Below are 14,414 nucleotides of genomic sequence, written 5' to 3' on the forward strand. Positions count from 1 at the left end.
AAGTTGTAACATTTAGAGTGGCCTGAAAAAAATGATATTGGGGTTGTCTGCCAACTATGCATTCCAAAGAGAATCTTTACACAATGTACTTAGAAAACACATACACCATCCAAGGACCAATCCAGGTTTTCAATATAAATGACCACCCAGGCGGCACAGAAGTGCATGCCCCCCATATCTCACCTAACTGTTATATACATATAATATGTAGATTAGGAAGAGGTGAATGCTCTCAAATACTAGTACTGTGAGACCATTAACACATATACAATCCTATGCATACCTCTTGGTTCATGCTAATCAATCAATTCTACTATTTCTAGTATTTTTTACCAGTCATGCCAGTACTTGGTGGTGTGCAGGTCTTATTAAGGGTCAAAGGTCATATTTTGCGACCTGTTAATTTTTAAAAAACCTACATGTGGACTAATCTTAGCAATAAGCTGATGATGCTTTAAAATTGTTTCAACACTAAAGCTGGTATACTAAAAGTATATATACGTTGATTTTGTAGACCTTTCACCTCGCTCTCACCTTTGACCCAGCATGGCTACACAGTAAGAAACTCCTGGGTGTCAGGTTACGACTACAGTCCTGCAGTAGGTCCGACGTTTACTCTTAGTGCTTCCACAGAATAAGGATTTTCAACCCGAACTGACACATCATGATGGCCAGGATCTAGCAGAAGACATTCCGGAGCTTTCCTTAGAGTAGAGACGCTGTAAAAGCTCGGAATCCGTGGGGTTTTGTGGTCTTCGCGACGAAGCCGTCCGCGATCGCCAGTCTTTTGTGTTTTGTATACATTTAAATTTATCACCTGCGGATTGGTGCTAGTCCTTCACGTAAAGTTCCAAATTCTTTTAAAGTCCTATACAGTCGGTATCTATGCTATGATTTCTCTGCTAACTGAAGGGTTGTTGTAATGACTTCAGAGAGGTAACGTAACGTTGGAAATCGCCAAGAAAGTTTTGCGTGTCAAACTCAAAGAAGTTGTCGTCAAAGCCGCCCAAGATGCCTCTGCCCAAGGAGATGCCAAGAAGCTTACAGAAAAGCCCCAAAAAGCCCAAGGACCAGGAAGAGATCAGAGTTGTGGATAATAGATATGTGGTGGAGAAGAAACTAGGAAGTGGGAATTTTGGGACAGCTTATCTGGTGAGAGACATGAAGACTAAAACTGCAGACGGAGAGTGGTGAGTTGTTTATTTGCATAATTCTACAGTTACACTTCTTGTAGTCTACTCTAGAGCAGAGACTCTGAGTGGGGAATCAATTACGGCATGGGTCTGGTTGCCTTCTAATGACAATAGATATATGCAGTGTGAAATTTTGTAAAATGCAATTGTATTTAACAATTCCATAAAACTACATTAAAAAAATCTAATACCCAATATTTCCAGCAAGGAACTTTATAGGTACTATTATTTGAAATATATCAAGGACAAGGTGTATGTGATAAGTAGCATATCTATTTACCAACATGCCATGTTGCATATCATATCATCAAACAAAGAAACTGACTGGCATATGGCCAATAACAACAAATTTCCTTTGTTCCAAAATATTGCCCCATTGTTTCTAGTCAGTCCAGTGTCATTTTGTTGCAAAGATGATCTATGAATGACAAAGTTGAAATCAGGTTTAAGAATTGAGACTTTCAGAATCATTTCCACTCCAAGTGAATTCAATCTAAACAGGTGACTGATCCATATTGCACTGCAGTGACTATACCATCACAGGTGCAAATTGTTTGCACAACAGAATGGCACTAGAGCTATTAAAAGATAAGCACCTAAACTCTTACAACAACATCATCATTATGTAGAAATCTACCTACACTAAGTTTCATTTTCACTGTTCCCATTCTTGACTTTTGGAATTACAGTTTTAGAGCAAGGACAGAAATGTATAATGGCAAGCAGTACTCATATTAAATCAGTAGTATATGATCTGTAACATAACCAGGCTTTAGCTTATCTAAAAAATTTCAACCCGCAACATACATTAAAATTTCTATAGAAATGGCCTCTCAGGAAGTTTCATGAAAGTGCATGTAGTGCATGTGTTGGACAAAGAAAAAAAGAGTTTAATTTGTGTAAAGCATGTATATTGATATTTGACCATTGTTACTGCTCGTCGTCCATGAGATGATATTATCCTTGTGCCAGATCACGCTCCTCCGCAGCGTCCGCTAGCGCGCTATAATTAAATCCACATCTGGGCGCGGCGGGGTCCCCAGAGCAACACAGTGCGGAAGCATTAGCGTGTATTTGTGTCCTGGGGCCGAGAACGCATTTTGCGCAAAGCATGCTGGGCAGCAGAGTGAACTGTCCTGGGGACGAGAGTTTATCGCGCGTCCGTGGAGAATGCCAAAACTCCCTCCGTGGCTAAGTTCCTTCCGCGACTAACTCCCTTCTGCGCAAATGTAGAGGGGTAACGGTACCCCCTCATAGCGTCACCAAATGAGGTATTTTGTATAGGTCCGTTTCATATAGTATGTTACCATTGTGACAGCATTTTATACCCCAAAATAGTAGTCTTGCGTCTTGTTTTAGGTCCCGATAGTAGAAAGAATGCAGTGTACTCAGATCGCCGCCGTGTTATAACGACGTACTAGCGAGCGCGCACGACGATACCACCAGAGTGTTACCATAACCCTTTACTTAGAGAGCACAAAGAAAACAAAAACGACAGATTTGCATTAAAGAAAGTTTATTTTCCATAGCCTGTGCTAAGCCACGATCTATGCCTATGGCTTCTCCACGGGCGCTGGGGACGAGCGTGAGGTGTCACACAAATGGGCTTACCTTTCCTAATGGCAACACCTGACTCTTGTCTACTTTGTTGCAAACTGTGGGGAAGACAATGGCTTTTAACCTTTATGAAGATTATTTTGTAGTTTTATTGCAGTTGACCAATTGTTTGAAAAAAAAAAGTAGCCCCACCTGCTTGCCTTTAGAAGTGAAAGGACTGTTTTACATTAAAATGAAATAACATACGGAGATACCATTTTTGGCTCCAGCCTTGGAAAATTTACCCAGTCCTTAGGGACCTGACTTAGTCTCTGTTGCAAAACTTCTTTGTTCCCCCTAAAATTCCATTTTTCCAGTGTACACAATGATACACAGAGGAACAGCAATTAAGTGTATTTTGGGGGTACAAAGAAAATGTACTTTTGCATTGGGAAACCCCCCAGGGTCCACCTGTACTGGTTCCCTAGGGAACATGTAATTGGTGGGACAGGTGACATACTGGTAGGTGATATGTATGGACTTGAAAATAGGATTTTGTTAGAAATTTAAGTATACAAGTAACATGTATTAGATATTGACATCAGTGATACTTGGACCTGAAATGAACACTGAATCATTGAAAATTTATGGTATGAAGATTTCCAACTTCAAAGTTTGACAAAAGTTTACAGAAGTATGAATTCGTTTATCATCACAGATTCAAAACTGTTTTTGTTTGACATATAAAGTTCCTGAAAGTGGGTGAAAGTTCCTATGAAGTATGATAAATTACCTGGATACAGCTCCATTGTTTGCAGAAATGTATCAGTGTAAGTTTACTTTAAGCTCAGAAAAAATCTTACGGAAGCACTTGTCATGAATTCCACAGTATCTGTGATCTTAAGCTCCCCACCATGGTTGGAATGTTTTTGTTGCTTGATAGTTCTGAGTCACATGTACCTGAACCAAGTATGGCCAGCTGAATACATAACTTAAACACTTCACAATCAAGGAACTCACGACTCAAGTCCACTTCACAGAACTTTGTACTTCCCTCTTCAAAAAGTTGGCATTTAGGAAATGAGATGTTACTGTTACTTAGTTAGTATCCATGTGTTGGATAATGTTATAGTACTATTGTTGTTTACTTCCATACTTAAGCTGTAGAAATATAGAAACAATAAAGCTTATGTTTTGAATAGATATGGATCATAATTTTGCTAAGAAGGTCAGCTAAACCAGGTGTTCAGAACCTGAGGGCAATACTACTGGTGACACTGAAGCTAAGGGTACCATAGGAAAGGTCAATAATGAAAATTCAAGCTTCTTCACATGTTGTACAAAGGTTTGTATTTACATCTGTTAGCCTACCAGTATTCAAGCTTGCAAGACTGTAAAATCAAGTTCAAAGGAAAGCAGTCAGCATATCAAAGTGAGGTTAAACATCTACACAATTGGTCTCCATTGAATACCCAGGTGGAACAAGTCTTGTCACTCTGGCCTTTTCACACATTGTTTAAGCCCTACGTGAGTAGGGTAGGCAAGAGGAAAACATGTTGCGGCGATGTCAGAAAGTGTGGGAAAAGCCTGCAGGAAGGAAAAGGTTATGGGTGATGGGACTGACCTGGAAGTAGGAGTCCTTGGTTAAGGCATTGAACCTCTTTAGTTAAGGTTGTCAGTCATCAGCGGCTGTATTGTGCTGTGTGTATAGGCTGTATTGTGCTGTGTGTAGCCGTAACCTTCTCCTTGCTATGACAAGGTTAAAACAGCAGCTGTTCATGCCACTATAACAACATGCATACAAGACTTTAGTCCACTGTCAGCAATGTGAAGTGCATGCTATACCAACTAACCAAGTCTTTGCTTTCGTAGGCTTGACATTGATTGAATCAGATTATATCACAAGAAATAAATACATGTGATAAAAACAACTTATACTATATCGATGTCTTCAATGCACTCATGAATCATCAGCATTTATGCTGACCATGAGGAAAATGAATTCCAAAATGCTGACAGAATGTATGGTGAGAAAGAAAAAAATTCCCGCCATGATCCATCACAATCTACATGTTTAGCGACCCAGATGACAACGTCTGCACCTCCCCATCAATCCTGCTGGATGTCTTGTTAGATTTAGATATTCCCCACATTCCTAACAGAACTGCAGAATAACAAAAGCAAAGAAACACAATGAAAAGAAGATATTTGTCTAATAAAAGTGTTGCTTATTTCTGTTTGTATTCCTATCTCCATGTGTGGTAAGTTTTCTGCACCATGTTTGATTCATGTAGGTTACCTGAGGGCATATGTCTGCTGTCAACTGTGACTGATCCCTAACAATACATGTACCTGTTTGTGATTTAATCAATGAGCCACAACAATTTTTGTGTACAGCAAACAACCCTACGGTCACCGTAGTAACTGTCAACAACTGTTTACAGTCATTGTCAATCAGTGGACAGAAGTGGTATCTAGCACTGTCTATAGCAAGTTCTTTGGATGTTCTTACTCATACATTGTATACGTACACCTGCCGATACATTCTCCTACTGTGCGGCTAGGAAATCATTCTGGAATTGAAGAAAAAAATCAATTTAAAGAACAAATACATGTATGAGACTATATAGTCTTCCCACTTTTATCTCTTTGAATTATAGAAAGCACTTCTGGCATATGTACGTGTGGCTAATGCTGTGTGCTCCGCAGGTCAAATGTTTACACGTCTTTTGTTGTTGTTGAACCATTTCTCTATGTGTTTACACACGGACCTAGATGGGGGCAGAGTGTTAGTTTAGCAGGATAGAAACAAGGTTACTCTGGGTACATAGAGACAGGAAAATTTGTGAAAGTGTTGATTTTGTGGCAAGGCTTCTGTCAAATTGTGAAATTGGATAATGATATACCAGATTGAAGTTGATTATTGTACTAACTTGCAGCATTTACAATGTATCATTCTTCAAGACTTAAATTTTATTACAATTTCATACAATGATAAAGAAGTAATGCTTGAAACTGATACCAAAGTCATAATTGAGTCAAAATATTATATTGAAGATTGCTTAGTAATACTGAGATATACAATGTACATGTACATGTACATGTACAACAGTGTCCTATAATAATACAATTCATGTATAAGCAAAACCTTGTTTCCAAGCAAACCTTTTCCAAAAGTATTCTTTTACGCTGTCTTTCTAGTACACTGTACAAGACAAAGTTTATTTTTATTTCAATTATCAATAGCAATCTCAGAGATCCGAGTTACCGTAGTAACTTCCGTTGAAAAGATCCCAGCTGACTTACGAGAATCATGAATTTTTCATGACCGTGCATGTTGCGACAAAGGGTTAGTTCTGCAGTACTTTGTCAATGTAATGTCCTTCTTGCATCACTTGTTAGAAGGATGTCACAGACAACAAATTAAAATCTCAGATTACAAACAAAGTTTATATGTAACGTTATATGTACACAAGTGTTGAAATGGACTGGTAGTTTCAACAAACAGGTACAGGGCTCGAAATACTGGGTGCACCTTAGTGTAGGTTACTGGTAAAATTGAGGCTATGCAGGTATTGCTGATGTCTACCTGCATCCAACCTGCACCGGTCCATGTACTGGGGTTATGTATACATGTTGGTAGGTGTATGTGGATTTTTGCTGCATTGAATGTTACCACCTACATGTATGGGGTTATTATGTATGAGAGAAATAATAGTAACAGTTTTTGAACAGTTTTCAGTATGATCCACATTTCTTAATGTCTGAGTGGTACAGGTAAAATTTGCCTGGTGCAGGTTAAATTTTCAATGTTACCTGTACTGGTGCAGGTATGCAGAAAAAGTATTTCGGGCCTTGTGTCTGTTGTATCCCTCTGTCATACTTACTACATGTAGTGTGCACAAACTAAACAGACAAATTTTTCCCATCTTCAGGAAAGTACTGAAGGAGATCTCAGTGGGAGACCTGGCCCCTGATGAGACAGTCGGTGCCATGCATGAAGCCAAGCTCCTCTCCAAACTGGACCATCCCGGCATCGTCAAGTTCCACGACAGCTTTCTGGAGAAGGAAAACTTCTGCATCGTCACAGAGTTCTGTGAGGTTAGAAGACAGCAGTTTTTTTTAGCCAGCATCTGTCTTTTCATCATTTTAAAGGAATTTTGCTGCTTCTTTAGACAGGCAAAAATTTTGCACTTTGAAAGTTTGATGAACGAAAATTGGTGTGTAAAGATATGGCAAGAGATTTCATTGAACTAATTATACATTTGTTAGCTAAGCCTAGTAGCAAAATTTGTCCCACAACATGCAGGAAATAGTGTTTCAGATGGTCAAGATTTCAATTTCAAAATTTTCCCGTGAAGCATGTCCTTGGGCTACTAACCTAATCAACGCTGGCTACGTAGTTTTAGTTCTGCACACAGTCACATACAAGCTTTTTTCTTTTACTTGATGTTGGTGTGGTTGCAGCAGCCTAATCTTTGTTGGTGCTTTATCCTAGGGAGGAGACTTGGACAACGTGTTCTCAGAGTACCGTAAGCAGAAGACGACTCCTGCACCTGAACAGGTGATGGAGTGGTTCATACAGCTGCTGCTGGCTGTACAACACATGCACCAGCGCAAGGTGCTGCACAGGGACCTCAAGGCAAGGTGGGGATCAACTATACTTTCTACTGATTCTACATCAGCACCTATTTTTCCATCAATTGCAGGAACTTTTAATTTTTAAAACAATCCATTAACCTTGACAGACAAAATTGACAAAAATCATGAGTAAAGATATAAAACATCCAAAAGACTGACAACAACCACTCTCAACCCCATGATTTGCCTCTCAAAATGTTGGAAATTATGTTTTTAAAGGCTTGAAATTGAGCTGGCTAGAGCCCTGGATAAGGATCCTGTATCAATCTACAAGAAACCTGAGTTTTCATCTGTGAAGCAACTTACTGTACTTCATTCCTGGGTTTAACTTTTAAGAATCTAGATTTTGTAATATCAACCTAGTGACCAGGGCAGTAACTAAGTTATAATTGTTACTGTTAACGTTTTATTTCAATCCGTACAGAAATATCTTCATGAAGAACAATGTGTTAAAAGTTGGAGACTTTGGGATCTCTCGTATCCTGATGGGGACATCAGACATGGCCACCACCTTCACTGGTACTCCCTACTACATGAGCCCAGAGGTGCTGAAACACGAGGGGTACAACTCCAAATCTGACATCTGGTGAGATACAGACTCTTCCACGAGTTGTTGATACTTTTCTGTTGGTGCCAATACTGCACTGGTACTGGTATGTACAACAATGTAGGTAGAACATGCTAAAACACACCAGACATACCTTATCTCAGGATAGGTATCAAGGAACTGGCTTTTTGCATACAAATCACTGCCAATGTATTACTAGTACGTTTATAAACGCCACCTAGTAGATTGGTAGCTAACTGCACTTTCCGTTTGTCCTCTCGACACTGTAGGTCCATAGGCTGTATCCTGTATGAGCTGTGCTGCATGAAGCATGCATTTGAAGGCCAGAGTCTGATGGGAGTAATGTACAAGATTGTGGAGGGGAAGACACCATCACTTCCAGACACTTACCCCAAGGAACTCAATGAAATACTAGCCAGGTAAGAACCAATTTAACATTCATGTAAAACAATGCACTTGTCTGAGTCATATAAACACCGAGTTTCCCTGCTATACAGTGCTTTCTTGAAACTGATACTGGTACTTTTTGTTCTTTATTACCTTGATCCCAAACACGTTGTAGGTCACTATTCTGAATTACCATTAAAATACTTACCTTAGACCTTAGTTCCTCCTTTAACTAGTTGCATCGGTCAACTTGCAGACTTAACAGTACTCCTCCATAGGTTTCTGTTTTGTTCCACAGCAGCCATGATTCCGTGTTGCCAAATCCCATTGAAATACTGCTCTACAAAAAAAGCACAATGTGATTCAAGTCCTCCATAAAATAGTTGATGAGATGATGTTTTAGTAGGGCTAAGTTGACGTGTACATGTATGTTGTGTTCCCAGAATCCTGACTAAGGATCCCGCCAAACGCCCTTCTGCTGCTGACCTGCTGACCACACCTTACATTGCCAAGAAAATAGAGGTGAGAAACATCTCTATACAGAAATTTGGAAGCTGTGTTACTTTTCATTGAAACATCTTCTAGGTGCATCTAAGAACTGTAACTAGCAACTGAAATTAGAACTCAATTATGCTGTGTTTTATGGAATAAGGGTACAAAAGGGCCTTTTCTGCACTGTTGGGTAATTGTAGGTTATGAAATAGTTGCATTTATGCTCAAGTTTCTCATCTTTACATCTTATTTGTTTGTTTGTTACAGGTTCTTAAGATTAAAATGGCTGACATGAAGATCACTGTGTCTGTGAATAAAGTGGATGCCCAGGCTGAAGCACAGGATATCAAAAAGGCACTGTAAGTAACAGAACACACAGCAATGAAGTCGCACTGTAAAACATGTCAAAGACCGATGACATGTTCTTAGACTTAGCTACACTGGCAAGAAATGAAGTCAGAAGTTTAGTTATAAAGTTTGAGCTTATAGTTCCAACACAGAAAGGAACTCAACATAATTTTTTTGTGCTGGAACTAAGCTCAAACTTTATAACAATGGTTTCTACCAACAAAGACAAGCTTTCGTTCAAATATAAGTTGGAAGTTTATATTTTCCCATACACATGTAGTTAAAACAGTAAAATATAAAGAAAACAAGTTTGATGATTATGTAATACTTGTGTTGTGCTTGCACCTGCAGGTCAGAGAAACACAAGCTGGGTGACATGAGGAGAGAACAGGAGGCACACCTGACTCCACGGGAGAGGATGAGGATCAGGAAACAGCAGAAGGCAGAGGAGGAGGCCAGGAGACTCAAGTTAGTACAGGCACTGGGGAGGGGTGGGGTGGCACAGGGTGATTGGGATAGAGGAAAATAGGAAGAAAATTAACTGATGCTTTTAAACCTTCAGATGTGATAGTGAAAGGATAAAAGGAAGAAAGGTAGAGGTCTCCTCTTTGACTAATGCATTTTTCTGTGAAACCCAGGGTGGCAGCCTTTGTGCAGTACAATGAAAACCAGCGTCGACAGTCGGAGACCAGACATTCACACTTCCGCAGCAGTATAGATGTAACCAAGGTAAGTACTTGGCACATATTTTAATGTAGAACAAAGGCAAAACATAAAACAAATGCAAAACACTTTCAGTTCTTCTCAGTAAGTAATGCACATTTTGATATTGAGTAATGGATATATTCTTAGCTTATTAAACCAGCAAATACCTTGACAGAACATCCTTGTATCCACCCCACAGGCCGGTCCCCCACCTCAGAGTCAGACAGCCTGGGGCTCAGTCCTTCACCAACAGAACCTGTACAACATTCCCGACCTGGGTGTCCTTCATGAACACACCAGAGAACAGCCCCTACAGAACGAGTCCCTGTACCTCACCGCAGAGGAAACTCCCCGACCAATCACGTCATTCGAACCTTCCTACAGAGACTTTGATGAGCAGCCCATCCCTACGTTAGCTAAGAAAGGCGTTGAGGCCAAGCAGCCGTACCAAAGGTCGTATTCGGATGACGGACCGCGGTTGAGGTCCAGTTCGACAGGTCAGCTGGAGGAGAAATCTGCTGCAGAAAAAAATAAAAAGAGCAAGTTGAGGTCACGTTCAGATTCAGGAGACGACAAGCTGAGGTCAAGCTCAGATTCAGGTACAAGTTCCAGTGGTGCCACGGACAGTCCAAGGAGGGACATGTTTGAGATTGCAGATGATGGTGAGTTATATTAAGTTTTTCTTACTGCAAGTTGGTCCTCTAATGCTTTACAACATTTGCATGTAATGATATGCTACTTCAGGTCTTATATAAATAAGTATCATACTATTATACACCAGTCTTTCATTACAAGTTTTGATACCCCTTCAACAGCGATCAAGTGTATTGGCTGCAGTTTGTAAATGGATCTCTAGGGGGCACTTTTGTACTGCATCTACTCACCCATTCTAAAACATATCTTCAGATATCCCAGAGGATCCACAGATGGCAGAGACCTTCTACACTCTGCATGAGGACTTTGAGTCTTCAGGAAGTTCTGTGGAGGAGGACCTGTCCTATGGGAGTGATGGGGAGTTAGAGGGAGAGGTAAGGATGAGGGAGAAGGGTGGTGTGTGGGGCCACCTGTAGCATGTTAAGAATCAAGAATTATAGGCCTGTCCTCTGGCCTTCTGAATTCAGATGATTATTTTTCTGAAGAAGTATTTCTACTTTTTCATTGCAGTCTGTTCAGGTTGTCAGCATTTTAGTACATTTTATAATAATCGTTGCTGTGTTGTTTCTTTACCAGGATGACTTTGGTGCTTTGGCCAATTATATGCAGAGTGCCTTGGATCTTACTGCTGCAGGTTAGTAGGTTCTATCTTCCAATGCAAATATATACAGACAAACCTTGTACTACATTTTGTTTTCCTTGGAAACATATATGGTGTTTAAGAGTTGAGATTGTTTTGTTTTAGCAGAGCTATCTGTGGAGATTATTTTGAAGCAGAATCCATTGTATCTTAGTCGAAAATGTTCAAAATTTGTCTGTTGAAGTAATATAGTGCTTATATTTCCCTGTTTTCCAGACAACACCACAGTGTCTGATGACACAGTATCAGATGCCTTTGGACCAGCTGTCCGGGACACTAAGATCAGGAACATGAGAACGTATCCTCTCTGTCGTAAATATCATGGCTGTTTGCTTCCCTTTCAAGAACGTGCTGTGTCCATAACAAACTATGAGAAGGATGACTAGAAAAATTTGTCACCAGCTCGAAACATTTGTCATATCATTCAAGCAATATGAAGGTCATTCCAGTGCTCACAGCAGGTACATAGTCTGTTCAGGGTGGTTTTTGTTTCATGTAATAGTCATTGATGATTGGAATATATCCAGCTGTTTAGTGAATTTTCGGTGAAAAAATACTTAACCTTTTCATCAGCTTGACAGTTTTTATGTTAATTAGGTGAATGTAACTCTTCATAATTGATAATGTAGAATGTAACTCTTCATAATCCTTAACAGTTCCTTCAGGCAATGTGAGAAAGCTCTAGGAAAAGACACATTCAAAAAGGTGTACAGGTAAGATCACCATTTCTTTTGATATCATCACAGAAAAGCACAGACATACGATTGTCATTTAGCAGTCCTAATACATGTACTAGGTAGATTGATACATTTTGTACCATGATAACAAATTCGTGAACATTTAATGGCATAGATCTTTAGATAAAGAAGCCTTTTTTGTGGAGTCAAAGTCTGTAGAGTTTTCTGCTGCACTGTTACCTATTGTGTAGCCTACATGCCTCCCTGTAACACTGTGCTTACTACAGGTACCTGAAGGACACCCGCTTCGGTGGCAATAACGAGACAATAGATGAGGTGGACCTGATGAACGGACTGCGAAAGTACGTGACCAATCCCAGCGACTGTTTCATCGTGGACCAACTCCTGTTCCTAGAAGAACAAGCCAAGATTGGCCAGGCATGACGGAGGAACTGCTGACTAGATCAGATGTAGATTTTCCTCTAGTATTGAGGTTGTTCAGTTTTGAGAGGACCATCACGTCAGCAGAACGTATTGCACCTGCGCAAAACTCGTAATGTATTGTGCATAGCATTTTGGCAGAACTTCTCGTATATGGTCAAATTCGCGTATATAAGGTTAAGATCCCGTCTGTAGTTTCCAAACGTTATGTCAGAAAAGATGTCTTCTGCAACAGGCAAAATTCTGATGCAAAGTTTACCAAACATCCAACGAAAACCACAAAATATGGGGATTTCTTGCAGGCGCAGTACATTCTGCCAATGTGCTGAGTGGACCAAGTCATTGATTGTACATAATTGCCATATTTGGGCAGATGGTTGAAGCAGATTTCTGACAATTACTGGTGTAAACCAGTACATGTATTTCTGAAATGTCAGAATGAATATGAAGATTTTAAGATGATGGCAATACAAGTGATGTTCACTTTCCTCCTTGCCTCTACTAATAACTAACTACTGGTAACCCATTTTAACATTCCCTTAATGTGTTACACAAGAAGGATTATTAATAACTGATTTTACTTGGATAACGTCATAGTTCATTTGACTATGGTCAGCGACTTCAGCATTATTGACCATACAATTGTTTTTGCTTTCTATGTGCATATTTCATGTACATAGAAGGACTAAAAAACTTATGTGGCCTGTATTCAAAATGAGTATTTCCCCTTGTTATTTTACACCAGAAATAGAAGGCCATCATGAACTTTTTTTTGCTTTTTTATCTGTTTTTTATTACATCTGTTTTGATAATCAGTAAAGATATGCATGTACAATGTATATGATATTGAAATACATTTTTGTTATTGCTCTCATTTTCTCTGGTGAAAAGAATATAACTTGTCATCATTGCTGTAGCAAGAAACATTTTGCAAGAATTCTGGAAGAAGTGGAAAGCAGCAAAATGTCTTGAGAAAGAAATAGAAAATTCATGTCATATGTATTGTAAAGGTGTGGGGGTGATTTGCCAGCCATTGAAGGTATTTGGGAACATGTTGTGAATTTTAAACTGTACAATATAATTATCTTCTCACCATCACTCCGTCCAGCTAACAGTTCTCGCTACCAAACATTGAACTTAAAATTATAGATAAAAACATGAAATTGTTGATAGGTACCTTGTAAGATGCATAACATACGGAAATTATGCATATGCCAGTTTTATGTTGGTTCTCAGATAAACTGTGTAATTGTCAGAATGCACATGTCAGTGTGTAAATAATGCTGTTGTAGAGACAGTTGTATTAGGGAACCACAGAGTGCTGCTTTACAGTCCTTGTGCCTTACAATCTAACACAATGTGCCTCATTCTGTTCAGAGCATGTATTGAATCTCAACCTACATGTAAGTGCTTTAATGTTATCATCTGCAGTGGCTGATTGTAGTTGTTGAGAGTACCTGCAAAACTGGACATCAGTTCTCAGATAAGATAATCATATGAAGTTATCAAGTACTAGTAACATTGATTTAATGGGATTACAGCCCTGTTGTGTAGCAGAGCTGAAGATTTTTGTACCTTGTAACTGGTTAGCATAACCGGTGGTCCTATCAGGAAACTTGTACTTATTTGGTAAGAGAAGGCTAGAAATGTTGTAGATGTTTTACCAATGTAGAAGACATGTCCAGTACAGTAGCCAGATGTGCCTCATCAGTAGGAATTCTACTTCTCCGTTAAAACTATCTTAAGCACCAAATTGAATTTTTTTATGATTTCAGTGATATGCAGAAAAAACATCCACAGCATTTTCTTGTTTGTGAATCATATAATTATAAATAAGTAATTGGAGAAAAAGTAAAACCACATTTGTTCAAAATTGATACCAAACTTTAGGAATCATAGAAATGGTATACATGTATTTTGTCATATTTTATTGTGCTATGTCTTACATGTATGTTCTTCCTTTGCTGTTACTGCAAAGTTTCCTCTCAACATCATCGGCTTGAAACATTGCAATTAAGTTTCTATGAGATCCAGAGAAAGTTTTCAAGTGTATGTGACCTTCTTTCAGCTCTCTATTCTCCATATAAACAAAGACGATGAAAAGGTGTAGATTCATAACATGTCACACAAGA

General features: G+C 39.2%; 1 protein-coding gene across 1 annotated transcript; it reads left to right on the forward strand.

Moving 5' to 3' along the window:
* The first annotated feature begins 768 nt into the window (after positions 1-768).
* LOC109473942 (serine/threonine-protein kinase Nek11-like) lies at positions 769-12,530 on the forward strand. Its single transcript, XM_019774124.1, has 15 exons — positions 769-1,190; positions 6,665-6,830; positions 7,228-7,376; positions 7,795-7,956; positions 8,208-8,357; positions 8,769-8,847; positions 9,085-9,176; positions 9,517-9,633; positions 9,804-9,894; positions 10,070-10,532; positions 10,777-10,898; positions 11,101-11,158; positions 11,381-11,462; positions 11,830-11,877; positions 12,129-12,530. Exons 1-15 carry the CDS (start codon positions 1,012-1,014, stop codon positions 12,283-12,285), a joined length of 2,115 nt encoding a protein of 704 aa, XP_019629683.1. The 5' UTR covers positions 769-1,011; the 3' UTR covers positions 12,286-12,530.
* Positions 12,531-14,414: the final 1,884 nt, after the last annotated feature.

This window comes from Branchiostoma belcheri, unplaced genomic scaffold (genome assembly GCF_001625305.1).
Source record: "Branchiostoma belcheri isolate BF01 breed outbred unplaced genomic scaffold, Haploidv18h27 scaffold3, whole genome shotgun sequence".
In the NCBI taxonomy this organism is placed as follows: domain Eukaryota; kingdom Metazoa; phylum Chordata; class Leptocardii; order Amphioxiformes; family Branchiostomatidae; genus Branchiostoma; species Branchiostoma belcheri.